The sequence below is a fragment of the Pistacia vera genome, unplaced genomic scaffold (assembly GCF_008641045.1).
Source record: "Pistacia vera cultivar Batoury unplaced genomic scaffold, PisVer_v2 Contig404, whole genome shotgun sequence".
Classification (NCBI taxonomy): domain Eukaryota; kingdom Viridiplantae; phylum Streptophyta; class Magnoliopsida; order Sapindales; family Anacardiaceae; genus Pistacia; species Pistacia vera.
Genome location: NW_022196229.1, coordinates 418,713 through 444,579, shown reverse-complemented (window position 1 = coordinate 444,579; position 25,867 = coordinate 418,713). Strand labels below are relative to the sequence as shown.

The 25,867-nt window shown below is 35.7% G+C and overlaps 4 protein-coding genes across 13 annotated transcripts; all 4 read right to left on the bottom strand.

Annotated features, from left to right (window-relative positions):
- Positions 1–83: 83 nt before the first annotated feature.
- On the bottom strand, positions 84–5,679 carry LOC116142004 (ABC transporter D family member 2, chloroplastic). Its single transcript, XM_031427458.1, has 9 exons — positions 5,004–5,679; positions 4,839–4,906; positions 4,260–4,586; positions 3,997–4,161; positions 3,065–3,293; positions 2,377–2,618; positions 1,953–2,274; positions 635–900; positions 84–520 (listed from the first exon to the last, which is right to left on the bottom strand). The coding sequence occupies exons 1-9, from the start codon at positions 5,488–5,490 to the stop codon at positions 329–331; spliced, it is 2,298 nt and encodes a 765-aa protein (XP_031283318.1). The 5' UTR covers positions 5,491–5,679; the 3' UTR covers positions 84–328.
- Positions 5,680–6,459: 780 nt separating this feature from the next.
- Positions 6,460–15,289, bottom strand: LOC116142056. Its single transcript, XM_031427511.1, has 18 exons — positions 14,834–15,289; positions 13,776–14,023; positions 13,118–13,177; positions 12,935–13,015; positions 12,788–12,850; positions 12,492–12,707; positions 12,051–12,088; positions 11,904–11,950; positions 11,680–11,813; positions 11,338–11,391; positions 10,956–11,102; positions 10,298–10,470; positions 8,830–9,182; positions 8,665–8,732; positions 8,086–8,412; positions 7,823–7,987; positions 6,787–7,119; positions 6,460–6,666 (listed from the first exon to the last, which is right to left on the bottom strand). The coding sequence occupies exons 1-18, from the start codon at positions 15,072–15,074 to the stop codon at positions 6,460–6,462; spliced, it is 2,955 nt and encodes a 984-aa protein (XP_031283371.1). The 5' UTR covers positions 15,075–15,289.
- A 1,898-nt stretch (positions 15,290–17,187) lies between these two features.
- Positions 17,188–21,255, bottom strand: LOC116142074 (uncharacterized membrane protein YuiD-like). Of its 10 annotated transcripts, none has more exons than XM_031427528.1 (6): positions 20,998–21,255; positions 20,781–20,915; positions 20,636–20,673; positions 20,471–20,537; positions 18,075–18,387; positions 17,243–17,669 (listed from the first exon to the last, which is right to left on the bottom strand). In XM_031427528.1, the coding sequence occupies exons 1-6, from the start codon at positions 21,187–21,189 to the stop codon at positions 17,350–17,352; spliced, it is 1,065 nt and encodes a 354-aa protein (XP_031283388.1). In that variant the 5' UTR covers positions 21,190–21,255; the 3' UTR covers positions 17,243–17,349. The 10 variants fall into 10 exon arrangements, with proteins under 10 accessions (XP_031283397.1, XP_031283398.1, XP_031283395.1 ...); XM_031427529.1 differs by having other exon boundaries at positions 17,256–17,628; XM_031427530.1 differs by having other exon boundaries at positions 17,408–17,628; positions 18,029–18,387.
- A 596-nt stretch (positions 21,256–21,851) lies between these two features.
- On the bottom strand, positions 21,852–25,172 carry LOC116142076 (isocitrate dehydrogenase [NADP]-like). The gene is made up of 15 exons (XM_031427540.1): positions 25,054–25,172; positions 24,926–24,969; positions 24,749–24,858; positions 24,516–24,553; positions 24,314–24,391; positions 24,179–24,232; positions 24,004–24,105; positions 23,728–23,819; positions 23,513–23,616; positions 23,254–23,322; positions 23,053–23,168; positions 22,803–22,837; positions 22,560–22,702; positions 22,306–22,428; positions 21,852–22,210 (listed from the first exon to the last, which is right to left on the bottom strand). The coding sequence occupies exons 1-15, from the start codon at positions 25,100–25,102 to the stop codon at positions 22,117–22,119; spliced, it is 1,251 nt and encodes a 416-aa protein (XP_031283400.1). The 5' UTR covers positions 25,103–25,172; the 3' UTR covers positions 21,852–22,116.
- Between the last annotated feature and the right edge of the window lie 695 nt (positions 25,173–25,867).

The window sequence follows — 25,867 nt, the reverse complement described above, 5'->3', positions numbered from 1 at the left end:
TTCCGTTTTGTTTGATAGGATTTGTGACTCTTCTTGCAATTCATTGTATGTTAGTGGTGTCTGTCACTTTATTTTGCAAGTGTCATAATATCTAAAGGAAATTACGAAACGTATAAAGAAAATGTGAAGATGGTTTGCAAAGACTCACAAAATTTTATAAGAATCTATAAACAGATGGGTAATATGGAGAATCTAATCGAGTTGTGACAATTGCCATTTTGAATGTATAATCTTCCTATCAAGGTTACAAAGCATCTTCCTCCATTCGAGCAGCATGAAAAGGGCAGACTACAAACAGCATGATTGATTGATTTATAAAGGCGGTTGGTTACCACTTTATCTTTGACTGATTATACATGGAGTCCGGACTGATGGATTCAATATGCCAATTACCTTGGCTACTGTTGGGATCCATGGTGGATATGTGTAGTACCTTCTTGTGAAAATCATATAAGCTTCGTCTATGCCCAACGCTTATATATGTTATGCCTGCGGCTTCAATCTGCTGGTACAAATGAGTCTGCAGGAACACAATGAAAAACTATGACACTTTTTGGTTTCATGCAGGCGAGATTAACAAGTCAATAATGATCATTGTTTCTAATTAAATTGCACAAATAATTCTTGAAAATACCTCGTTGGCTTCATCTAGAGCACTGGTAGATTCATCCAATAGAACCAGCTTCGGTTTTGAGAGCAATAGACGTGCAAAAGCAAGGCGCTGCTGCTCACCAAGGGAGAGTACACTGGACCACTCATATGTTGAATCCAGACTCTTGAAACGAGGCATGATGTAGCCAAGGCGGACATTCTCTAGAGCCTGTATGAGATCATCTGTTGTGGGCTTGCTTGACTTTCCACTTATATTTTTTGAGGTTTGCGCCCACGTCAAGAATGGCACTGCACAGAAAATTAATACCCAGTAAAGCCTTCACATTATGATTGATGAATTACACACACTAAATGCAGAAATTGCTAGAATGAAATTAAGAATTTCCTACACAGGCAAAGATATGTTGCCAATGACATCTAAGTAATACAATGCCTAGATTACCAAAGAGTATGTTACAAGAAAACATTCCACATAGTAATGCTGCCATGTTCTCTTTGGATAGTAATGCTGCCATGTTCTCTTTGGATAGTTAACATTAGAGTCAACAACTTCAAGAAAAATGTTTAGAAGGCTTATATCCACAGTTCTGGATCAAAAACTAGCCTTTTTCTTGCCGAGGCTAACTTAGGCCATTTCCTTTAAAAATTTCATCTTCCAATGAGTCCTGGACTGGCACAAACATTTCTATTTAGCCCTTCTTATCCAGTGGAAGATCTCAAATGCCAAAAAAAAAAAAAGACAGAAAGTTGGATTCACATTCAGGAATTCCAATGATGGCATACATAAAGCTTAGTCTGGGAAGGAAATCCATTTGTGATGCGATATTTTGGAAAATAATGTGTAGATAATATCTACTAGATATCAATGTGTAAATAATGGAAAAAGAAGGAATGCTATTTGGTTGATATCTACTAGATATCAACCAAATAGCATTCCTTCTTTTATTTATAAAATATTAGATAAATACATATCTAACGAAGGATGATCTGCAATGTTGGGCTTTGCACTTGTACTAATATTTTTCCATGCCAGATCCTACACAATAAAGACTCCAAGCCCCCTTCAGTTCAAGACTCTGCCCCAACATTGTCCAAAGCAGGCTCCACGGTACTTTATGAAAAATAGTTCCTTAAATTCTTAAACCATATAATTTAACAATCTAAATACTTAGAATTCATATCATGTCTCCTAATTCCAGGAGAAGATCAAGAAAATTGACCACAGATGAAGAGAACCGCATAGCCGTAAAATCTTTATGTTCTAAGAAGTTCTGCCCGGTCATTCGGTGACAGTTAAACTGGTATGCATTAATAAGGGCTTTTAATTTAAATGCGCATACCAGCTGGTTTATTAGCATCTGATGTAGATATCATTTCTTCAGCCCATATCGGATAGAGCAATTGTTGACGAAGAGTTCCTAAAACCATATATGGTCTCTGAGGAAGAAAAAAAATCCCTCTTGAATTTCTGTTTATGGATCTTTTAAGTTCCCCAATCATATTTTGAGATTTCATTTCAGGAGAAGCAGCATCTGAAGAAGTGGATGCCTCAGGAGCTTCTCCATCTTTTACATAGAATGTAATTTTTCCTTTTCCATTACTCCAAAGACCAGCCATGGCCCTCAACAAAGAAGTTTTACCGCTACCACTTGGTCCTGTTACCTGTGAAGACATTTATACATAGAACATTTTCAGCACCAAAAGGCTTACTATCCTATCATGTAAATTCAAAGAAACCAAGACTAAATGAAATGATTCACTAACCAGCAAATGCTCTTTTTCATTGATCAGCAATGATAGGTCCCTAACCAGTGTGGCTTTACTTGTCGGTGTCTGCAAAGTCAGATTCTCTACATCCAGTAATTTCTGAGACATTTCTCTGGGAACAGATCCATTAGACTCAGAAAGGGGAGAACTTTTGACATTGCAGTATGTAAGACAGATTTCTTCTAAGGGCTCAGAGAGACTTTTAGAGCTGTCACTATCAAGAACATCATCAAATTCACCTGCATTTGTGGCAAGTGCCAGAATTGTAATCATTTGGTGAACAGCAGTTCAAAGTCGCAGAAATCAACCCACCAAAAAATCCCTTCCCAGTTTTCTTTATGTCAAGCATGAGGATTATATGGCAGAAAGACAAAAAAGAAATGAGACAAAAATTTATGAAGGAAAAGAAGAAAGAGAGCTTTTTTAAATTTTGGGTTAAATAAAATGGCAGTCAACTCTTGCTAGAACTGTAAAAACCAATCAGATAATAACAAACTATGAAAAACCAGATCTTTTCATCACTCTAAAATGGAATTGCATGGTTAGACAGACATAAATATGTATATGGCAATAGAGATAACCTTACCACATTTGACAAATGACTCATTATCTTCATAAAATTTTGTTTTATCAGAGAATGCAAATGCCTCATTGAATAAGCATACAAGAGATAAAAGTTTAGTACCTAGACGGTCAATGACTGCTGAGAAAGCACTGATAGACTGAAACTGGAACACAATAAGGGAGAAATCTCCAAGTATATGATTAAAGGCAGATACCGACTGGTTAATGACACCAAACTCAATTTTTCCAGAGAAGTACATAGGAGCGACAACTGCAGCAGGAAGAATCTGAATGAGGTACCGGTATCCATTGGTGAAGAACTCTAGATTTCTAGAAGATATTAACAATTGCTGGTAAAAAAAAAAAATTAAAAGATAATACCAGACAGAAGATCAATTGTAATTACAAATGCAAGATAAGAACAAACCATAATCATGAAAAAACCCCAAAAATGTCCACCAACAATATTTTGTACATGCAAAAGCAATAAAGTTGTTGATCGCAGAATCTAGCTATATTTGATCATGAATGAGCAGCATTTTGCAAGGAATATATTTAAAAGAAGTATTTCAATAACATAGCTTAGTTTCCATCATTCAGGGTTGAACCACTAATCCAAGTACTTGTTAATTCAAGTCTGGGGCAGTTCATCAGGAGAGATATACACTTTTTGCACAGGAAGGTAGAAGGTTTTCTAAAGCGAGGGGATATCTCAAATGGGGGGTCTAGTTATCTGAGCCTGATTTATAAGGAAACTGCCATCCTTATATTTCAGCAGTTGTCTGTGGCACAGGACCGAGATGAATGAAGTTAAGATATTGTACTTTGCTACAATTCCAAGCAAATTGCAGCAACGCATTCTGTGTCTAACATAGGTTTCTAACTCTCATTAAAACATAATTTTATGTAAATTTTTACATCAATATGAAAATAATGAGTTGACGGAATCAACGAATGGGAGAAGAATAAATTTTTGATACAAAAGCAAAATTGACACAAACAAGCGAAGGGAACTGAAGAATCAAAAGAACAGGAAATGAAAAGTATCCGTACAGTTAAATTTTCAAATGCACTTTTGAAGCGCTGCAGTAAAAGCTGCATTTCATTCTCTTCTCCACCATAGAATGCAATCGATTCAGCATTTTCTCGAACCCGTACAAGTCCATAACGAAAATCTGCCTCCTTTTTCTCTTGCAAGAAGTTCAGGTTCACTAATCCCTAAAATTGCAAAAGAACAGTTCACATTTCAACTAATTAGAACCAAGTTTTATTAAATTAAGAATCTTACTTCTCAGGGTAACAGAAAAGCAATTTACCTTCCCAAGGAAAACACTTATAGCTGTTCCGCCAATTGAGTAAACCAGAAGAACAACAAATAGTGGAGGATAGATACCATACAAGATGTTACTGAATGATATTAAATCGACTGCAGCATTAAAAAGTGTCAAAGAGAATGAAAGGGATGTCCCTGTGAATGAACTTAAATCATCAACAATCCGCTGATCTGGATTGTCAATTATAGATTGGGATTGAATTCTGTAAAATGTCTGATCCGTGAGATACCGGTCAATGTAATATTTTGTCATCCAAGACCTCCATCTCAAAGCAAGAGTTTCTCTTGCATAATCCCTCAATACGAAAAACTGTAAAACAACAAGGACTTTTATAAGAAGTGCCAGCAACAATCCATGAAGGTACTAATGCTTAGGAGACAAGCCCAAATAAGTAAAATTTTAGTGGATTTTTTTAACCAAAACATATCAAAACTGTCATATCTATATGTAATTCCTATTCACAAAATTGAAAAGTTAATTAATTTATCTTGTTCTGGTGATATAAAGAAAGAGAAAACTAGGAGGGAGAATACCTAAGAAAAGTGGAGCTAATGTGCTCACCGGAATTCCACCAGCAAAACCACCCAGGTAGTACAGCAGTTGCTTGGTGAACTGTTCTTGGTCCTTGTCTTTACATCATACAAAACCAAACGAAAACAAATATTAGATATCATGTACTATACTAAACATTCATTTTTCTTCATATAAAATACAAAAAGGGCTTACTGGCGAGCGCATTGTAGAAATCACGGCCAAGGAAATTGAATCCGACGCTGATGCCAGTGGTCGCAAGAGTGAGAGCAAAGACAGAAGCAAGTTGCAATCTGGCTTGTACTTTGTCATCTGAGTACCAATATGGAGCTGCCACTTTCCATAGTCTTCTGAACAGCGTTTTAATTTCAGGGGTCTTTCTATTTTTATCATCATCTTGATCAGGTTCTAGTAAGGAAGACTGAGTGGCAGCTGAACAACGTTTGAATTTGTTACTCAGACTTGGATCCCGACCATTCTTGAAAAAGTTTCTTCTTCTTTTAAGAGAAGAAGTGGAAGACATGGGAGCTAATTGTTGAGACGGAGATCTATGTTTGGTTAAGAGACACATTTGACCATGAACACCAACATGGTATTGGTAGTTGGGCTTGTATTTGTAAGTGCAAATACACAGGCTATTAATGGCATGTGGCTGTGTATGTGTATGTGTATGTATCATCATCTTTCTATAACCATAGAAACAACTGTTTCTCAAATCTTATATATTTCTGTGTAATTCAGCCGCTCTACCGCAACCGCCACCGCTACCGCTATTTTTTCGATTGTTGCAACTTGAGACAACTTCAGATTGCAAATGTATTATCGGTAAGGCAGTTTCGGCCATCCAATTTATGCCACGGCAACGTTGCAGTTTTTCTTTCAATACCAGCCTCATAATTTCATTTAAATAAGAAAAAGCAAAATCTCTTACTAGTGTCAGGGCCCACTTCCAGTATTATGATATACAAACAATTTAGTGCAGTCGGATAAGACTTTTCAATAAAAAGTATACAGTATATACGCCTACTCAGTACTCATGTTTTAGATTGTGATGAGGGATACATAAATATAATATTTTGATCGTTTTATGAATTTTAAATTAAACAAATTTTATAATGTACTAAAAATGATCCATATTATATTTGAATATCAATCATTACTTTTTTATGTAAAAAATAATTTTGTTTTTAACTTTTCTACATATCTTATTCATTTCTAACAACTTATGAATAAGATAATAAGGGTATTTATGGTGAACTAAATTGTTCATATACCACAATAAATGCAACATATTTGGGGCCTTATATTTTTATTTGTACAAGAAAGTTGAGGGGTCAACAAAAAATACCGATATAAGTTTCTTCAAGTCCCAACAATACTTGTTCTTTGGATTTATACATGTAATTGTGGCGGAAAATTGTACAAGTTTTAGATAGGCTTCGTTATTCTTATTGATAAATTAACTACCATTCAAAAACGTACGCAAGCAAAAAATTACACTAAAACTTTTACACTAGATTATCCAAAACCCGCGTTACATTCACATGTGAGCACTGAGTCAGCTTTTGTGGAGAAAGTAAGTCTACAAATACAGTTAGAGAAAACATGGCCGTTAGAGCACCTCACTCACTCCCACTCCTTGTTCAGGACCTCACCGCTCAGCTTGACTAGTTTCAGCCTCATTTTCATCCCCCCTCACTTCCCCACTTGATGTTCCTTGCGATGCTGCCATGGCCATCACCTCTCCAGGTGGTGGGTGGTCAAACTTACATGTTGCACCATACTTGCAAGTTCCAGTCTTCATATAATATGGACAATGAACAGCACAAGGGTTAAATAAAATGGCAGTCAACTCTTGCTAGAACTGTAAAAACCAATCAGATAATAACAAACTATGAAAAACCAGATCTTTTCATCACTCTAAAATGGAATTGCATGGTTAGACAGACATAACTATGTATATGGCAATAGAGATAACCTTACCACATTTGACAAATGACTCATTATCTTTATAAAATTTTGTTTTATCAGAGAATGCAAAAGCCTCATTGAATAAGCATACAAGAGATAAAAGTTTAGTACCTAGACGGTCAATGACTGCTGAGAAAGCACTGATAGACTGAAACTGGAACACAATAAGGGAGAAATCTCCAAGTATATGATTAAAGGCAGATACCGACTGGTTAATGACACCAAACTCAATTTTTCCAGAGAAGTACATAGGAGCGACAACTGCAGCAGGAAGAATCTGAATGAGGTACCGGTATCCATTGGTGAAGAACTCTAGATTTCTAGAAGATATTAACAATTGCTGGTAAAAAAAAAAAATTAAAAGATAATACCAGACAGAAGATCAATTGTAATTACAAATGCAAGATAAGAACAAACCATAATCATGAAAAAACCCCAAAAATGTCCACCAACAATATTTTGTACATGCAAAAGCAATAAAGTTGTTGATCGCAGAATCTAGCTATATTTGATCATGAATGAGCAGCATTTTGCAAGGAATATATTTAAAAGAAGTATTTCAATAACATAGCTTAGTTTCCATCATTCAGGGTTGAACCACTAATCCAAGTACTTGTTAATTCAAGTCTGGGGCAGTTCATCAGGAGAGATATACACTTTTTGCACAGGAAGGTAGAAGGTTTTCTAAAGCGAGGGGATATCTCAAATGGGGGGTCTAGTTATCTGAGCCTGATTTATAAGGAAACTGCCATCCTTATATTTCAGCAGTTGTCTGTGGCACAGGACCGAGATGAATGAAGTTAAGATATTGTACTTTGCTACAATTCCAAGCAAATTGCAGCAACGCATTCTGTGTCTAACATAGGTTTCTAACTCTCATTAAAACATAATTTTATGTAAATTTTTACATCAATATGAAAATAATGAGTTGACGGAATCAACGAATGGGAGAAGAATAAATTTTTGATACAAAAGCAAAATTGACACAAACAAGCGAAGGGAACTGAAGAATCAAAAGAACAGGAAATGAAAAGTATCCGTACAGTTAAATTTTCAAATGCACTTTTGAAGCGCTGCAGTAAAAGCTGCATTTCATTCTCTTCTCCACCATAGAATGCAATCGATTCAGCATTTTCTCGAACCCGTACAAGTCCATAACGAAAATCTGCCTCCTTTTTCTCTTGCAAGAAGTTCAGGTTCACTAATCCCTAAAATTGCAAAAGAACAGTTCACATTTCAACTAATTAGAACCAAGTTTTATTAAATTAAGAATCTTACTTCTCAGGGTAACAGAAAAGCAATTTACCTTCCCAAGGAAAACACTTATAGCTGTTCCGCCAATTGAGTAAACCAGAAGAACAACAAATAGTGGAGGATAGATACCATACAAGATGTTACTGAATGATATTAAATCGACTGCAGCATTAAAAAGTGTCAAAGAGAATGAAAGGGATGTCCCTGTGAATGAACTTAAATCATCAACAATCCGCTGATCTGGATTGTCAATTATAGATTGGGATTGAATTCTGTAAAATGTCTGATCCGTGAGATACCGGTCAATGTAATATTTTGTCATCCAAGACCTCCATCTCAAAGCAAGAGTTTCTCTTGCATAATCCCTCAATACGAAAAACTGTAAAACAACAAGGACTTTTATAAGAAGTGCCAGCAACAATCCATGAAGGTACTAATGCTTAGGAGACAAGCCCAAATAAGTAAAATTTTAGTGGATTTTTTTAACCAAAACATATCAAAACTGTCATATCTATATGTAATTCCTATTCACAAAATTGAAAAGTTAATTAATTTATCTTGTTCTGGTGATATAAAGAAAGAGAAAACTAGGAGGGAGAATACCTAAGAAAAGTGGAGCTAATGTGCTCACCGGAATTCCACCAGCAAAACCACCCAGGTAGTACAGCAGTTGCTTGGTGAACTGTTCTTGGTCCTTGTCTTTACATCATACAAAACCAAACGAAAACAAATATTAGATATCATGTACTATACTAAACATTCATTTTTCTTCATATAAAATACAAAAAGGGCTTACTGGCGAGCGCATTGTAGAAATCACGGCCAAGGAAATTGAATCCGACGCTGATGCCAGTGGTCGCAAGAGTGAGAGCAAAGACAGAAGCAAGTTGCAATCTGGCTTGTACTTTGTCATCTGAGTACCAATATGGAGCTGCCACTTTCCATAGTCTTCTGAACAGCGTTTTAATTTCAGGGGTCTTTCTATTTTTATCATCATCTTGATCAGGTTCTAGTAAGGAAGACTGAGTGGCAGCTGAACAACGTTTGAATTTGTTACTCAAACTTGGATCCCGAGCATTCTTGAAAAAGTTTCTTCTTCTTTTAAGAGAAGAAATGGAAGACATGAGAGCTAATTGTTGAGACGGAGATCTATGTTTGGTTAAGAGACACATTTGACCATGAACACCAACATGGTATTGGTCGTTGGGCTTGTGTTTGTAAGTGCAAATACACAGGCTATTAATGGCATGTGGCTGTGTATGTGTATGTGTATGTATCATCATCTTTCTATAACCATAGAAACAACTGTTTCTCAAATCTTATATATTTCTGTGTAATTCAGCCGCTCTACCGCAACCGCCACCGCTACCGCTATTTTTTCGATTGTTGCAACTTGAGACAACTTCAGATTGCAAATGTATTATCGGTAAGGCAGTTTCGGCCATCCAATTTATGCCACGGCAACGTTGCAGTTTTTCTTTCAATACCAGCCTCATAATTTTATAGATTTCATTTAAATAGGAAGAGCAAAATCTCTTACTAGTGTCAGGGCCCACTTCCAGTATTATGATATACAAACAATTTAGTTCAGTCGGATAAGACTTTTCAATAAAAAGTATACAGTATATACGCCTACTCAGTACTCATGTTTTAGATTGTGATGAGGGATACATAAATATAATATTTTGATCGTTTTATGAATTTTAAATTAAACAAATTTTATAATGTACTAAAAATGATCCATATTATATTTGAATATCAATCATTACTTTTTTATGTAAAAAATAATTTTGTTTTTAACTTTTCTACATATCTTATTCATTTCTAACAACTTATGAATAAGATAATAAGGGTATTTATGGTGAACTAAATTGTTCATATACCATAATAAATGCAACATATTTAGAGCCTTATATTTTTATTTGTACAAGAAAGTTGAGGGGTCAACAAAAAATACCGATATAAGTTTCTTCAAGTCCCAACAATACTTGTTCTTTGGATTTATACATGTAATTGTGGCGGAAAATTGTACAAGTTTTAGATAGGCTTCGTTATTCTTATTGATAAATTAACTACCATTCAAAAACGTACGCAAGCAAAAAATTACACTAAAACTTTTACACTAGATTATCCAAAACCCGCGTTACATTCACATGTGAGCACTGAGTCAGCTTTTGTGGAGAAAGTAAGTCTACAAATACAGTTAGAGAAAACATGGCCGTTAGAGCACCTCACTCACTCCCACTCCTTGTTCAGGACCTCACCGCTCAGCTTGACTAGTTTCAGCCTCATTTTCATCCCCCCTCACTTCCCCACTTGATGTTCCTTGCGATGCTGCCATGGCCATCACCTCTCCAGGTGGTGGGTGGTCAAACTTACATGTTGCACCATACTTGCAAGTTCCAGTCTTCATATAATATGGACAATGAACAGCACCCTGTCAAAATGTTCTACTCATATCAATGACCTCCTATGGTCATTTAGATTAGCAAGATTAAAATTCTGCAAATAATAATCAGTATATTCCATAGACTCATAACAATGAAGATGGAAAACAGTTTTTTAGACAATGAAACAAATAGGTAATTCAACAAGTCTTTATCACACACCCATCTTCCCATGTTCATACTCTTTAGTATCCCAACATCATTAAGGAATAGAACAACAAGGCACCTCGGCTTCCTTGACCAATAGTACTGAGCACTAAAATGATAATTGTTGATGCAAATAACATAAATAAACAAGAAACTTAAGAATCTAAGTGTTCAAAATGATTTAGCGTGAAGTACTATTACCTTCTCAATTTGCCTCAGCTCCAAAATAACAATAGCATACACACTAAATATTATACTTTCAAGAATAGCAGACACAAAACCTGGCATTTTCTTTGCTTGAATTATAGAATAGAAAAATAAGCCATACCTCTCGCCTAGGCAATCCAGCGAGGGTGAGCTTGATATTCTCTTGAGAAGCTTGCTTTGCTGCTGAGAGTGTTGGTGCTGACCGATCAATAGGGTGATGAAACTTGCATCTTTCCCCATACTTACATTCCCCAGTCTTCATATAGTACTACATGCAACACAATACAGTAAAAAGTAAAAATCATTGAAGTTATGTTAATTTTGTGACAAACTGGTGACATGAAAAAGTAAAGAGTAATCTTACTAACAAGAACTAGAGAATCTATCCCCAAAAAGCAAAAATAATATTATTAAACAAGCATATATTTTTTTTTTTTTAAATGACAGAAATAAAAATGAAATAAATTGCAGCTAGGGAAATATTAAATTAGATAAATGCATACATCACATTCCATCTGTCCTGGGCGTTGAGGGTAGATACTTGTGCCAACTTCAAGCTACAAAATGGAAACAAACAGGAAAGCATCAGTGTTTAAATACAATTGCATGAAACCACAATAGCAATGCAAACTTTGCAAAAAAAGTGCAACTAGCTTTAAGAAACATAATCACAAAAAAAACATCATTATTGTGATGGTAAGGGACAAGATATGAAGAACAAATATAAACTTCTAGAGGACTCATGCAGAGAGTTGACTTAGGTAAGCTGTCAAAATGAGTTCTTTAACCAACAAAATAAAAAAAAAAAAAATATATATATATATAGATATAGATATATCACTTACCGTTGGCTGAGCCAATCTGGGGTCAATAGTTTGATATATTGAAGCAGCTGGATTAACAACACCAATGTTCAGACTAGCTCCTGGGGAGGTTATAAGAGGATGCCCTATTGCAGCAGCAGCAGCAGGATTGATTGCTGCAAATATTATCATGAAACTTGAGAGGCTTAAGGGTGGAAAGTAGCATAAAAAAACTTTAATACTATTTATCTGAATTATCCACGTACCGTTTCTGTCAGGATGATTGTAGCGGCAAGTGGCACCATATTTGCAACTGATACAAAAACAACAACAAAATTTAAGCATTTTCTTTCATTCCCATTATTTTATTTTCTTCAAACAAAATTAATCGACATGCATAGGAATATATTCACCTCCCAGTTTTTAAGTAGAATGGACAATCCACTTCCCCCTGATAGAAGTAATAGATAAGATATCAATAAATACTCCAATTCTCAATTACAATTAAGCTCATAAATAAATGATCAAAAAGAAAAAGAGTCAATACTAATTTGAAAATCTAAGTTCTTCTTAATCTATTTTTTTTATATGTGACCAGGACAGAAATTAATGACATCAAAAGGATCTCATAAAACCACATCACCTAACTTGGTACCGAAGCCAATCCCAACCATCTTTGCCAGTAAAGGCACTAACTTCTTTAAGCTAACTATCCTGAATTACAATCATGACAATGAAAATCACAACAGAACAATGTGATGGAGACAGAACAAGCACCATATTTTACAACCCAGACGACCATAATACACAAATAGAAAGAATACAATCTGGTCATTCATTAATTAATACATTACCGGTCTAATAGGAAGTCCTTTGGTGTTATGTAACCTTGCTGGGGCATAAGAAACAAGAGGCCCAGGGACATATAGATCTCCAGCTGTTCCATTAGTTACTGATTCATTCTGCTTGCTATCACCATTTTCTTGTGCAGCTGATGGCATTTGCATATCTTTTGGATGATGAAATTTGCAAGTCACACCAAACTTACAAGTTCCAGTCTTCAAATAGAACTGTTTATGAATTGGAAGACCAAATTAATAATGGAAGTACCATCAGGATGACCCTGCGGGCATAGAAGTAAAAATCTTACAGCACATGGGGGCTCCGAAGGCCTATCCGGTAAGGTAAAAACGTCAGCATTTCCCGAAGAACCCTGAGAGCAAAGCATCATAATATTATAAACGACGAAAAGAAATCAACAACTAAACTAATGACAATATTTTACTGAATATATTACCACTGAAGTAATCAAATTTTCTTTTGGATGATTAAACTTGCACTTCAAACCAAACTTGCATCTTTGAGTTTTCAGAAAGTACTGCAACATGTTCAATGAACCAAAAACAAAAAGGTCAAAATTTCAAGAGCCCCAATCAGCATTACATATTTTTCATGAACAATAATTTCTAATCCTGCTTACAGGACAATCTGGCTCTCCTGGTCTCTCAGGAAGGGAGTCACTCGTAGCAATAAGTGGAACCTAAACAATCAAGTAACCAATTATCCTGTGTTATAATAATGTAAGTTGCTCATGATGAAGTAGATAAAGTAAATGTGTAACACAGAGAACCAACGGGTACCTTGCTCATTTATATGTCCATGCTACAATGACATAATTAAGCATAAAAAGGAAAGAAAAAGCTCAGGATTATATTCGTCTCTCTTTCTCATAGAACAATTAATGGGCACTTTGTCCAATAGCAGGTATGTTCCATACTCAGCTACATTAAGATGGAACAAGAAAACACCTTCCAATCTTAAAATATCCATGCAATATAGTCCACAAACAAGGTAAGCTACAGATATCAGCCAGAGATTATCAAATAGCTACAAAAACTAAAGCATAAAAACTATTATGATGTAAGTCTATCTAAAACATTGGTAAAAAGCAAATTTCAGAAACTAATTAGCATTATAAAAATACGTATTGACATGATGAGTAGCATTTAAGTAACATTGCAGTAACATAAGCACATAAAAAAGTTTACTCATCAATATAAACATTTAACCATCATAATAGGCTATAGTATTACATAATGACGTTTATCTGAATGGTGTAGTAAGAATATAACTGTCACCTCTTTCCAATCTGGGATTCCACCTTCAGGAACCCAAATAGGATGGTCAAACTTGCAGGTAGGTCCATATTTACAGGTTCTTGTTTGCATATAGTGGGCACAATCCTTCTCCCCTGGCCTCTGTGGATACACAGGTAAATGGCTTGTATTCTCGAATCTAGGGCGCTTGGCTAAAGAGTTGGTAGAATACCAAGCTTCACTTTGCCCAAGAGTGGTATGGGCACCCAAAAGAGTCTGATGGTAGAGCGCTATAGTACATAGTAGAAAAGTTTATATACAAGAAAACAGGAAAAACTATATGTTACTATATAAGTATGACCTATAAAATAATGGTTAAATAGAAAGGTACGTTAAATAAAAACAGATACATGGAAATAAAAATTATAGCAATCATATACGAAAGTAAGTGCGGATAAGAAAATACAACTATTATCAGCATTGAAAAGTTTGCTGGACATTTATGAAATATATATGTAGCTAGAGTGTAAACTCTACTCAATAGTAGTATGTTTGGTCAGAAAATCATACTTAAATTCATATTCTAAAGGTAAGCGAGACAGAACTTGAAATATATTTGCAACTAGTAATAACAGAGTGAAAATGTATCCATATGTCCAGGATATGCTATGATGAAGCGGCAATAAATAAGTAACCACTCCACACTTGCGAGTGAAAGGCTTAGAGAAAGTTTTCAGTTCACATATACATAACCAAGCAAGCGCATGGCATGGATTCTTAAACTAGAATTTTTGAAGCTGGATACTTGGGTAAGCAGGCAATTATTTTCAACGTCCTTGAGCGCATTATTGAACCCACATTTCCATAAAGAAGCAGCCCAGTTAAAACTAGGTTTTAGAAGCACATCACAACCACAAGTGAAGCAAGAAGCTCATGATTCCACAAAAAGCAAATTAACATAAAAAATTACAACTACAAAATCCTCTAATCTAGTTGACCAGCGTAATTAATCGAACATTTATAACTGAAAATTTGATAAAGAGCTTGCTCTCACTAAATGCAGGTAAATAAAAAATTAAAAAAAGAAAAGTGAAGTTAACCTTCAGAGGCTCGTTTGATGGGAGTAGAGAGGTGGTCAGTGGGTTCAACACCAGAAGGCCATGAGTGCTGAGAAGAGTACCTCAATACATCGCTGTAAATTGAGGAAGGTGTGTACTTAGAGTGATCGGAGTCGGAAGACCCAACCAGATAACGAAGAGAGGAGGATGGTGTTGGGGTCCCACCACCACCTCCTCCAGCTGAAGCATAGCTAGAGTTGTAGCCGTACAATTGGTTGGCCATAAATTGCACTCACTTCACTCTAGTTAGTATAGAGGAAATGTAACCCAAACCCTAGAATGAATTTAAGGAATAGAAGTAAAGAAGAAAAGCTGCTTCTTTATCTGTGTAGTTAAGATTAAGACACCAATACCATTATCACTTATTCACTTGAATCTTCCCACTCAAAATCACAAAACTACCGCACACTAATAATTTATTTCAGATTCACCCCTACTTTTTTTATTTTGATTAGATATACATACAGTTACAGTACCGTACTTAGCTTATATTATAGTACAGTCTCTTGACTTGGGTCCAAGGCTTTTAACTCGTGACTCTGTCACTCTGACATGTTAATAATCAAATCAGGATTGGGCCTAAACCTATCATTATTATTAGAATCTAGATATAGTCAATCAAATTGAAACTCAGTAATATTATACACTTTTCGATAAAAGTGACTACTTTATGAAATTAGAACATAAACATAATATTTCTTAATAATTGTTGGGGCCAAAATCGTTCTGGACCCAAATAGGAAAACAGGATCATCAATGAGAGATCACCCAAATAGGAAAACAGGATCATCAATGAGAGATCAGACCCAATTCCAAAGAGGCCTAAGCCCAATTACTCTCATTTGATNAATAATCAAATCAGGATTGGGCCTAAACCTATCATTATTATTAGAATTTAGGTATAGTCAATCAAATTGAAACTCAGTAATATTATACACTTTTCGATAAAAGTGACTACTTTATGAAATTAGAACATAAACATAATATTTCTTAATAATTGTTGGGGCCAAAATCGTTCTGGACCCAAATAGGAAAACAGGATCATCAATGAGAGATCACCCAAATAGGAAAACAGGATCATCAATGAGAGATCAGACCCAATTCCAAAGAGGCCTAAGCCCAATTACTCTCATTTGATACGAGATACAGCCTGCCCAAACCATCTGGGCACAGGCTTCCCAGTTACAGTTCACTTCCTGGGCCTATAGGCGAGTTCAGAGCCAACGACCTCCATTGATCACTTTCCTGTTCCTGATCAATCTCATATTCGAAGTCACTTTTCTGTTCCTGATCACTTTCCTACTCAAAGTGACTTTCCTGTTTAGATCACTTTCTTATTCAGACACTGGTAAGACAGCTCACCACCGCACTAACTCCTCTAGGGTTTTATCAAAATCACACTAGGACTCCTAATTCTACCAGGATTGGGAGACCAGATAGTCACTATATAAACAGATGTCAGCTCTCTCACAAGAGAGATTACGTTACAACTTCACACCTGAAGCTCCTACTTGAGAGCTTCACATCACTGCTGTAGTCACAGTCCCCGACTAGACTTCCGATAACCTCTCTACTCCCTAGCCCTCACTATACTAGTCTCTTTCAGTCTTACTGACTTGAGCGTCGGAGTACCTACAGCAAACACCACCCCGGTATTTCTCATTCGCTTCACGTCTTTGTTTCTCTACGTGTATAGGTATAGTGGATCGCTAGTGGCCTCAATCTCACGGGATCAAACCCCATTCCGTACAAGTAGATTTTTACATCAACAATAATCTACCTAAAGTCTCCGAAATGACTAAATTTATATACTGTAATTCATTCTTGTGGAAGCACATGTCGATAATTGGCACTTAAAATAGTACCAGTACTAGTCCCATATAACATTACAAAAGCCTCAAAATGAGCTACTACAATTCTATGAATTCCAAACCAATTCTATTCACACATGACACAAAATTCTCAAAAGTCATTTAATTGCTTCCAAGTTTGTTTCCAAATTCCTATGAAGAATAAATGTTAGGAAATGGAGAGCTAGAATTAATCCATACAAGAACCAACCAACGTCAATAATGGATCAATCATCAACTTATACAATATTTCTAATAGTTCATCTTCCATTCTCTTAGTNGTACCAGTACTAGTCCCATATAACATTACAAAAGCCTCAAAATGAGCTACTACAATTCTATGAATTCCAAACCAATTCTATTCACACATGACACAAAATTCTCAAAAGTCATTTAATTGCTTCCAAGTTTGTTTCCAAATTCCTATGAAGAATAAATGTTAGGAAATGGAGAGCTAGAATTAATCCATACAAGAACCAACCAACGTCAATAATTGATCAATCATCAACTTATACAATATTTTTAATAGTTCATCTTCCATTCTTTTAGTGTAAGAATATAAAAGAGTTCAATGGAAATCACGAGTTCTTTTCTTTATAGAATGAAAATGAAAGTTCAGCTTATTTTATTAAGGATATAGATACTTGCTTAGAAGAAAAGACTACGTGTACGTAATACATTTATATAAATTAAATAGCTAGCCAGTGCCAGTGACACCCAAGTCTTGCTTGTTTTCATCTTTTCCAGCACCAAACACAGGTCCTCCTTTGCCAGCAGGATCCTCAACCTTGTCCTGAAGTTTATCAACCTTAATCCCACGCTCATCTTCCTTTGAAAGGAGGTCCGTCTTTGGCCTATTCTGTTGCTCTTGCACTGACCCGTATGTTGTTGCCGTCTGTGATCCCGGTGGTTGTGCTCCTTGTGCCCCTGACATTCTCTTCCTATCTTATTAATCAACTCCTTACACCCTATATATACACACACAAAATCAACAAAGAAAGACATGAAAGCCAAGCCACGTCTCTGTCAGGGACAGGGAGTTCTCCATGTGGCAGTTAAGATGCCACCTGTGATTCATGCAACATCCTTACTTGGCAACCTTTGGCTGAATCGGTCATGATCTTTCCACACACTAAATTTGACAACAATTACAAATACCACTGCTCAAGCAATTTAAGTGTATCAATGGTTGCAAAAGAACAAGGATCTCATATTGTTAATTAAACTTACCAAATAAATGCCTGAGAACAACAAATAATTTTTTATAAAGGTAAGACAAATTATCTCAAGTAATAAAAAATAATAACAAATTAATATATCATCTCACACTATCGCATACACCGCCAAGCTGACAAAGAATCCTAGAAAAGCACCTGCTATAACTTCAACCTCAGTATGGCCTATTGATTCCTTTAAGACAGCTGAGTTTATATCCCCACTTCTTTCTGATCCTTCTTCAACAGAAGACATTAACATCTGTTTTGTTTGGTTTAGTAATAGCGGGGGAACATTTGTTGATGAAAAAGGAGTTGGACCTAGGCTGTCCATTTTCAGTTTGGATGAGTCTCCTTGTTGACAATCAATCACATTATCTATATCCTGGGAAACGGTTGAGTTAACCTGCTGCGTCTTTGATAGCAAATTGTTTAGTGTTTTTGCATGAATTCCCACCTCTCTTCTCACCCCCTGCAAATGGAAGAACCTGCTCTTAGATTGAAATTCGCATTTAAAATAAGAAATTCTAACATTTTTTAGGATCAATCTTATCGTGTTTACTCTTTCTTGCAAGGATATATAAACTTGAAAATGTTTACACAGATATCATTTGATTCTTTAAAGCCGAAGACAAAGTTATCATATGCCTAGTTAAGCAATTGTTCACAAGTAATCTTATATAGGTAGGTTGGTGGGGTTGTGATTATGACAGGAAGCAAGTAAATGTTTATTTATGAACAAAACATTCAAAATCCGGTGCATTTCAGCAAGAATGGGTGAAGAAAGAGGCGCCAATGACTCATCTCAAGAAGCTTGAAAAGATATTCAATCAAACAAGCCAGAAACTGTAAAAGATACTGTTCATCTATCAACATCCGGCGCTCTAAAGGTAATTGTATAATGGTTTACCATGCTGCCCCATTAATTAACATCATAATCTAGAAAACTATATGTAGCTTACAACTGACAAATGCTTTCAAGGAAGTTCTGATAGTAAACTCATAAGCAAACACTAGGATAGACAATCTAACAGGAGTTAAGACTCGTGCCTAACAGAACTCCAAACAATGTACGATCACCTACTAGAACAGGCTTAAAAAGATCCAAAATGAACAGCAGGCATTCTCTGCCTGTAATCTTAATAGAGATGACTTCATCTGTTTTCAAGTGCCCATAAGTGGAAGATAATACTCGTTCCTAATCCCATTTCAACCAATAAATCCCAAGTCTCCAAACTACCAACACTGAAAGGAAGATTTCAATCTCAATACTCCTTAGGAAGTCCTTAATTTTTCATCAATTTACATGAAGCATATCAGAAATAAGATCACATGACTCTACAAACACTAGAATCACTTTTGAAAAATAAGCAACGACATTCTGTTTTTATGACACTCATCTCCATTGAAATTTTTTCTTTGTGATAAAATGTGAGCACAGGGAGATTACTGAAGTTAATTGGCAGAGCATCTCACCAATGAAGTCATCAGCAAGTACTAGTAGGATTGTGGTGATGTATTGGGATCGTATACTTGGATTTGGACTGGTGGACAGTATTTCCAATGATTTTAATCTCAGTGGCATCAAATGAATTTGATGAATAAAACATGCATGTTTCAAGTCTAGCTAGGTCGTTATTGTGTAACTATCTATTCTGATATCACATCCAATAAATCAGCGTTCAGTATCTGACAAAAACAACTCAGTCAAATCCCATCATTTTTCTCAATGTAGTTGTGCACCGGACATCACAAAATATTTACATGAAATCCTTGCAAAATCTCTTATACTTCTTACATTTCTGTAATTTCAGTTCAATACCTCATTCTGCAAGAAGCAATTTCTGAGCTTCACATAACACCAGTCATTGTTTCTCTACCCACAAAGAATACAAATATTCTATAAGATTTCTCCCCCACCTATGAAACAGGAGTGAAACTGGTGACAAACAAGTTTCTGATGACTAGCTTGTGCTTGCATTAATAGTCAGTAGTATTCAAGACTACTCATCAATAAGAGTTTCTTAGCTCAGGCTTTAGTTATTCTTTTAGCTGATTTTCAAGACACTAATATGACCATTACATGTCCCAATATGCTACAATTCCTAAGTTGATGATATGAATTGTTGAGGTAGTTCTTATGCGAATAGAGAGACATATGGTGGCAAAAATTACAAGGAACTGGTATGATTATAGAATAAGAAACCACAGATCCCCCTAGAGAATGCATGTGAACATTATGAAACTTGAAAACATGCTTGGTCTCGAAAAAACTTACAATTGCCAAACTGATCATTTAAATAAACTAAGACGAAGCAGAAAAAATAAACAACAGGTAGAGACAAGCATCATAAGCTCCTCTATAAGACATGAAAACATCAACTTCTGAAAATTGACTACTTCATTCTGCCCATGATTCAAGGACCCCCGTACTGTAAATAAATTATCTTTAACAATCAACACAGATTGACAAATAGTAGCAGTCCACGCACTGGCAATTGAATGGTGTATTTCTTTGTATGATTAAAAATTTCATAATAAAACAACAAACATACCTGAGCATCATACATGACAAGGCCGGCATAGACCAAAGTTAGGCCAAAAAATGAATCCGCGAAACCCCTGCAATCAAATTATACATAAAAATAAAGATAAAGAAGCTAAACACACGCATCAAACTCATTAACTCCAACCGAAGAAACTAGAAATAATGCAACTACCTTTCAAGAGCAAGACATGTTGCAGCAGCCACAACAGACTATTCATGAACAAATAATAAAAGGTAAAAGCTAAATGAGACACAAAGGTTAAGAAAAAAATTGGAAAAAAAAAAAAAAAAAGCATAGAATGAATGAAGAGACATACTGAGGAATGGGTGGAAGGGAAGCCACCAGCTTGAATGGAAGCTTTTAAATCTAAACTCCTGCCATAAAGAAGCGAGCCAGTGAATGGCTTAGAGAGCTGCCCAACGGCCGCGGAGACCCCAGCTGATATCAAAACCTTCATTGTGATTCATAAATGTTATTGCTACATACCCAGAACAAGAAATGCATTACAGAAGCAGCAGAGAGAAAGAAGTAACCTTGTTATGGACAATTTCAGCAATATCCTCAAATCCAAGTTTAATAGCACAAGTGAATTTAGAAGAAGGTCTCTTTGGGTTTCTGAAACGACCAAGTCCAAAGTTGGAAGAGAGATGGGTTTTGGGACGTGAAAAGACTAAGAAGAAGGTGTTTTGAGATGACGGAGCACAATTACAACACTGTAATAGCATGTTATCTCTACTTATTGATTTCTAGAAGACTGAAGATTGTGTTATCTTTGTCTCTTGACTCTTATTTATTTTATTTTTTTTGGTTGTCTTTGGTCTCTTATGATAGACGACGGTTGGTCTCACTCTAACTGCCAATGAAGATTCTGCTTGAAGGTTAGTACAAAAAGTAGTAGCCCACACCTTAACCATAAGTCCCAGTTCTAGTCAATCAATACTATTACAATGTTGGCTAAGCCAATGATAATTGGGTGGATTTTGCTATAATCATTATCATTAATTTACAACATTATTTTCATTTAACGTTCAATATATTCAGCACCATGGATTATTTTCACATTGTTACTGATAAAAAATTACAGTTAATTTTGTTGCTTGGATAACAGATTAGAACTCAGGATTTTGGTTGGACCAAATGGAAAGCAAAGTTCAACAGAGGATTCAAATTCAACAAAATCCGGTGAGGCAAGGGTCTGTCCGATTGTTATCCCAATATTCCGGGTGAATCATTCGGGTTAAGTGACCAAATTTCTGCATCTTATGGCAAAGTGAGCAGCGAGGTTTAAACGCCCATCCAATTAGCCAGTAATATCATGATTTTTGCGCAATTAACACACTTTTTGTAGGCAATCTTATTTGGTTAATATACAGGCTCTAAAAAGAAGATAGGATTAGCAACAAATCCTCGTTGAATCTACAACCAAAAACAGTGCAATTGTGATCATTACAATGACAGTGCTTTATAAATTTTGATGATGTTTTGCATTAATCGAACCGGCTGCCGTCCACCTTCTGAAAAGCAAGCCAGCAGTAATGACAGATAAAGATAATCAAGACTGTAAAAAGTATTTACAAATAATTCATGTGAGTTGAGCCAAACTACAGTATAAAATGATTGACCAGCACAAAGCCACATTTGTGGGTGGCAGTTTACAGTTTTGCTTTGGTAGAAAGTCTTGCTCTTAGCTCCTTGGCTACAGCATCAATGAACTCTTCAGTATTCAGATATTGAGTCCTAGCAACCCTACAGAAAGAGTTAAATGTTTTACTATCATAAACTTAAAATTGAGTAGTAACTAGAAAACAAAAAAAAGTAATTTTTCCTCTTTAAGTACTTACTTAGATCCGTGAATAAGAAGTGCAAGGTCCTTAGTCATCTTCCCTGATTCAACAGTTCCGATACAGGCTGCTTCTAGCTTCTCAGTGAAATCCAATAGTCTTGTATTACCATCCAACTTTGCCCTGACAACATATTATTATGCTTAGTTTTTTCACTCAACATCAAGAACTTAATATTGAAAACCCTCCAAAGCCTCTATGATTTTTAACGCTGTAGGCACTCGTTTAATAGGGTAAAGCATATCAAATTATACCTGTGTGCAAGACCTTGTGACCAAGCAAAAATTGATGCTATGCTGTTTGTGCTAGTTTCACCTCCTTTCTGATGAACTCGGTAATGACGGGTAACTGTACCATGTGCTGCTTCAGCTTCGATAGTCTTTCCATCTGGGCACACCTGGAACCCAATCCAACTTCTGTTATATCCAATGTGAATTGAGAAGGGAAAAAAGATAAGAAATTCCATCAGGCAACAAAAACCACACAGCAGATTTTACCAATACTGATGTCATAAGCCCCAGAGATCCAAATCCTGTACCAACAGAAAATGAAGTTGAGAAAAGATCAAATTACAGTTTCTAAACCCTGGGAGCAGCCATCCCAAAAAAAAGGAATAAAAAGGTTTAGGTACATTAATGATCTCAAAAGCATTAATTAGGATCTTTTCCATTCGTTTCTCATAAAAAAACAAGAATTAATTACATAGAAAATATAAACCACGATTCATCATCTCAAACTGACACAAACCTTGGGCTAAGAAATCACTCTGCACATCCCCATCATAATTTTTGCATGCCCATACATAACCTCCTTCACTTTTCAGAGCATAAGCAACCATATCATCAATAAGACGGTGTTCATACCTACAATTAAGCCATGTAAGTCAGTAAGTCATTGACAAATCACTTAACTTGGATAACCAACCACCATGCAGGCAATGTATCTCACCACATACTGGCAGCCTCAAACTTGGATTTCCATTGATTTTCATAGACTTCCTGAAATATGTCCTTGAATCTCCAGAATGAAAAGTAAGAGAGTGTTAATGCATTATACTAATAAGAGTAATATGATGTACAATAACTGATAATGGTGCAGCTCTTCAGAGCATCCATAAACAGCATATACCCACTGTTCAACCAAGAGAACAGGACCTCAATGATCTTAAAAGCATAAGAAAAGAAAATCTAAACCAATAAATGCACACCTTCCATCATATTTTTTAAGAATGGTATTTTTTGTGCTAAGATATAGCGGCCACTTTTTCTGGTAAGCAGTGTTCATTGAAGCCTCAGCAAAAGCACGGATAGACTGTTTTCCATTTCAAGTAGAGGGGCAATACTATCAGCTTCTAGTAGCTCAGTCAGCCACCATGGAAGAAGTGAGAAAGGAAGAAGAAAAATACAGTTTCTTGATCTCTACCTCATCAGTATTATACATGGACAAAGCCACACCTCCAGCACCACTGAAGTTAAACACCTCTAACTCTGTCTTTTCATCATGTCCCTCTGGTACTGAAAACAGATAACTAGCCTAGATAAGATGATAAGAAATGCAAGTACCGAAAATTCAGAGAAATAAAAGGAGGATAAAGGAAAAGAGCACAGGCCAGAAATTTAGCAAGTTTGTGTCCAGTAGTATACTAGTAATACTACTATGTCTTGGAGAGAAGCTATTTACAAGGAATAGGAGTTTTACCAAAGACTAATTTAAGTTTCCCAGGTCCTTGTATAACCGCATCAGTTGCTCGGTACTGATCACCAAAAGCATGCCTCCCAATGCAGATTGGTTTGGTCCAACCTAAAATAAGGATTCTTCAAAAACTTTTTTCCATAACAACAATGAACAGGAATAAAAAGAACCCATTACAAACCTGGGACAAGCTTAGGGATGTTTTTGCAGATAATTGGTTCTCTAAAAACAGTACCTGAAACATTTAGTTGAATTAACAATTTGTTTAAAAAGAAAAAGCAGGCTAAAAAAACACAAACAGGGAAGATTTATTGACCATTTAAGATATTGCGAATTGTCCCATTTGGACTCTTCCACATTCTCTTCAAGTTAAACTCCTTAACCCGGGCTTCATCTATTGGACACCTCACCAAATACATGAAACTTTGAAAATGAATGACAGTAGTAACATAATAAGGCAAATAATTCATAAGTTGGGAAGAAAATATTGCACAATTGGCAATTAGGTAAATATTTACCTGGAGTTATAGTTGCACACTTAATAGCTACATTGTATCTACAATATAAGAATAAACAGACAAATTGAGAATGAAGAGACGAATAAGAGTTTAATTACTGAATTACAGAGAGCAATAGAATTAATAAACAGAGAGAGAAGAATAAAAGCATAAGGTTCACTAGAGAGGGAGAGGAAAGCTTGGTGCAATTGGGTAAGAGAGAGAAGGGGGGTAGTGGATAGTTAAGTAGATACTTAAGAGTAGCTTGAGCGCTTTCGATAGTAACTTGATCGTCAGTAGCATCACGATTGGGAAGGCCGAGGTCGAAATACTTTATATCCAGCTCCACAAAGGGAAAGATTAGCTGAGAGAGAATCAATATCAGATTGAGATGAACTCAAATTAAACCAAAAAAAAAGCATAATAATTGCCTTGTGTTTGATGGATTTCCAAATGACTCGAGTCATTTCATCTCCTGCATAAAAATCACAAGGATCAAGATCAATTCAATGAATATGAGTAAGTATAAATAAATTAAATAAATAGGGACTGTACTCACCATCCATCTCAACGATGGGGTTGGCAACCTTGATCTTCTGGCATTCCATTTCTCTGCTTCGATGATTACGATTACAATATGATTTCAAGATTGATTTTAGATTAATACACACGGTAAGAGAATCATAATAAAGAAGAGAATGCGTTTATTTCTTATTTTAACCAAATCCTATTCCAATCTTCAAAATTCACGTTTGTTTTATATTTAATTTTGTAAACCCTATAAGTTTGTTAATTTAATTAAACACCCTCTAAGAAAAGTTTAAAAATTAATAAAAACACTCCTACCCACTCACATTTGTCATATTCAAGCCGACAGTATGCCGATCTAGCTTTTTTTTACCAGATCTACTGTAGATCTAACCAAAAAAAGTCAAATCTTTAGCCGTAGCTAGTTGTCAACGACGGCCAAGATATAGCGGTTATTGATCACCAATAACGGTCATATCTTTGGCTATCATTAACCACCAAACACGGCTAGATTTGGCCGTCAATAGCCAAATTTAGCCATAGATCTGACCTTTGGTGGTCAACTGCCAATATTTAACGAATAGATGAAAGTATTTTTATTAATTTTTAACATTTTATTATAAGAGTATTTAATAAATTAACCAACCTAAAAATATGTTTTTTTTTTTTTTTTAATTTTCAAACTCTACCTTCTAATAACATCCAAACTTTTATTTTTTCAAACTATCTACTAAAACAAATAATGTTCTGAAAACCGGATCGGACCGTCCGATCATACTGGTTCGACCGGCAACCGACGACAAATCCGATCCGGTATATATAAAAACCCGTTATTTTGATTTAAA

What these genes read in the sequence shown, in the direction of transcription:
- LOC116142004 (XM_031427458.1), bottom strand. Translation starts at nt 5,490, where the DNA reads ATGATGATACATACACATACACATACACAGCCACATGCCATTAATAGC. An exon ending in TAAGTGTTTTCCTTGGGAAG is followed by an intron (nt 4,162 to 4,259) that starts GTAAATTGCTTT and finishes TTGCAATTTTAG; the next exon opens with GGATTAGTGAACCTGAACTT. An exon ending in AGCAGTCATTGACCGTCTAG is followed by an intron (nt 2,619 to 3,064) that starts GTACTAAACTTT and finishes CCACAAATGCAG; the next exon opens with GTGAATTTGATGATGTTCTT.
- LOC116142056 (XM_031427511.1), bottom strand. Translation starts at nt 15,074, where the DNA reads ATGGCCAACCAATTGTACGGCTACAACTCTAGCTATGCTTCAGCTGGA. An exon ending in CCAGATTGGCTCAGCCAACG is followed by an intron (nt 11,392 to 11,679) that starts GTAAGTGATATA and finishes TCCATTTTGTAG; the next exon opens with CTTGAAGTTGGCACAAGTAT. An exon ending in GTGCATTTGAAAATTTAACT is followed by an intron (nt 7,120 to 7,822) that starts GTACGGATACTT and finishes TTTTTTTACCAG; the next exon opens with CAATTGTTAATATCTTCTAG.
- LOC116142074 (XM_031427528.1), bottom strand. Translation starts at nt 21,189, where the DNA reads ATGCTATTACAGTGTTGTAATTGTGCTCCGTCATCTCAAAACACCTTC. An exon ending in CTGAAATTGTCCATAACAAG is followed by an intron (nt 20,916 to 20,997) that starts GTTACTTCTTTC and finishes ATCACAATGAAG; the next exon opens with GTTTTGATATCAGCTGGGGT. An exon ending in TCCCTTCCACCCATTCCTCA is followed by an intron (nt 20,674 to 20,780) that starts GTATGTCTCTTC and finishes GTTCATGAATAG; the next exon opens with TCTGTTGTGGCTGCTGCAAC.
- LOC116142076 (XM_031427540.1), bottom strand. Translation starts at nt 25,102, where the DNA reads ATGGAATGCCAGAAGATCAAGGTTGCCAACCCCATCGTTGAGATGGAT. An exon ending in CATCCCTAAGCTTGTCCCAG is followed by an intron (nt 24,106 to 24,178) that starts GTTTGTAATGGG and finishes TCCTTATTTTAG; the next exon opens with GTTGGACCAAACCAATCTGC. An exon ending in TTTGAGGCTGCCAGTATGTG is followed by an intron (nt 23,169 to 23,253) that starts GTGAGATACATT and finishes GCTTAATTGTAG; the next exon opens with GTATGAACACCGTCTTATTG.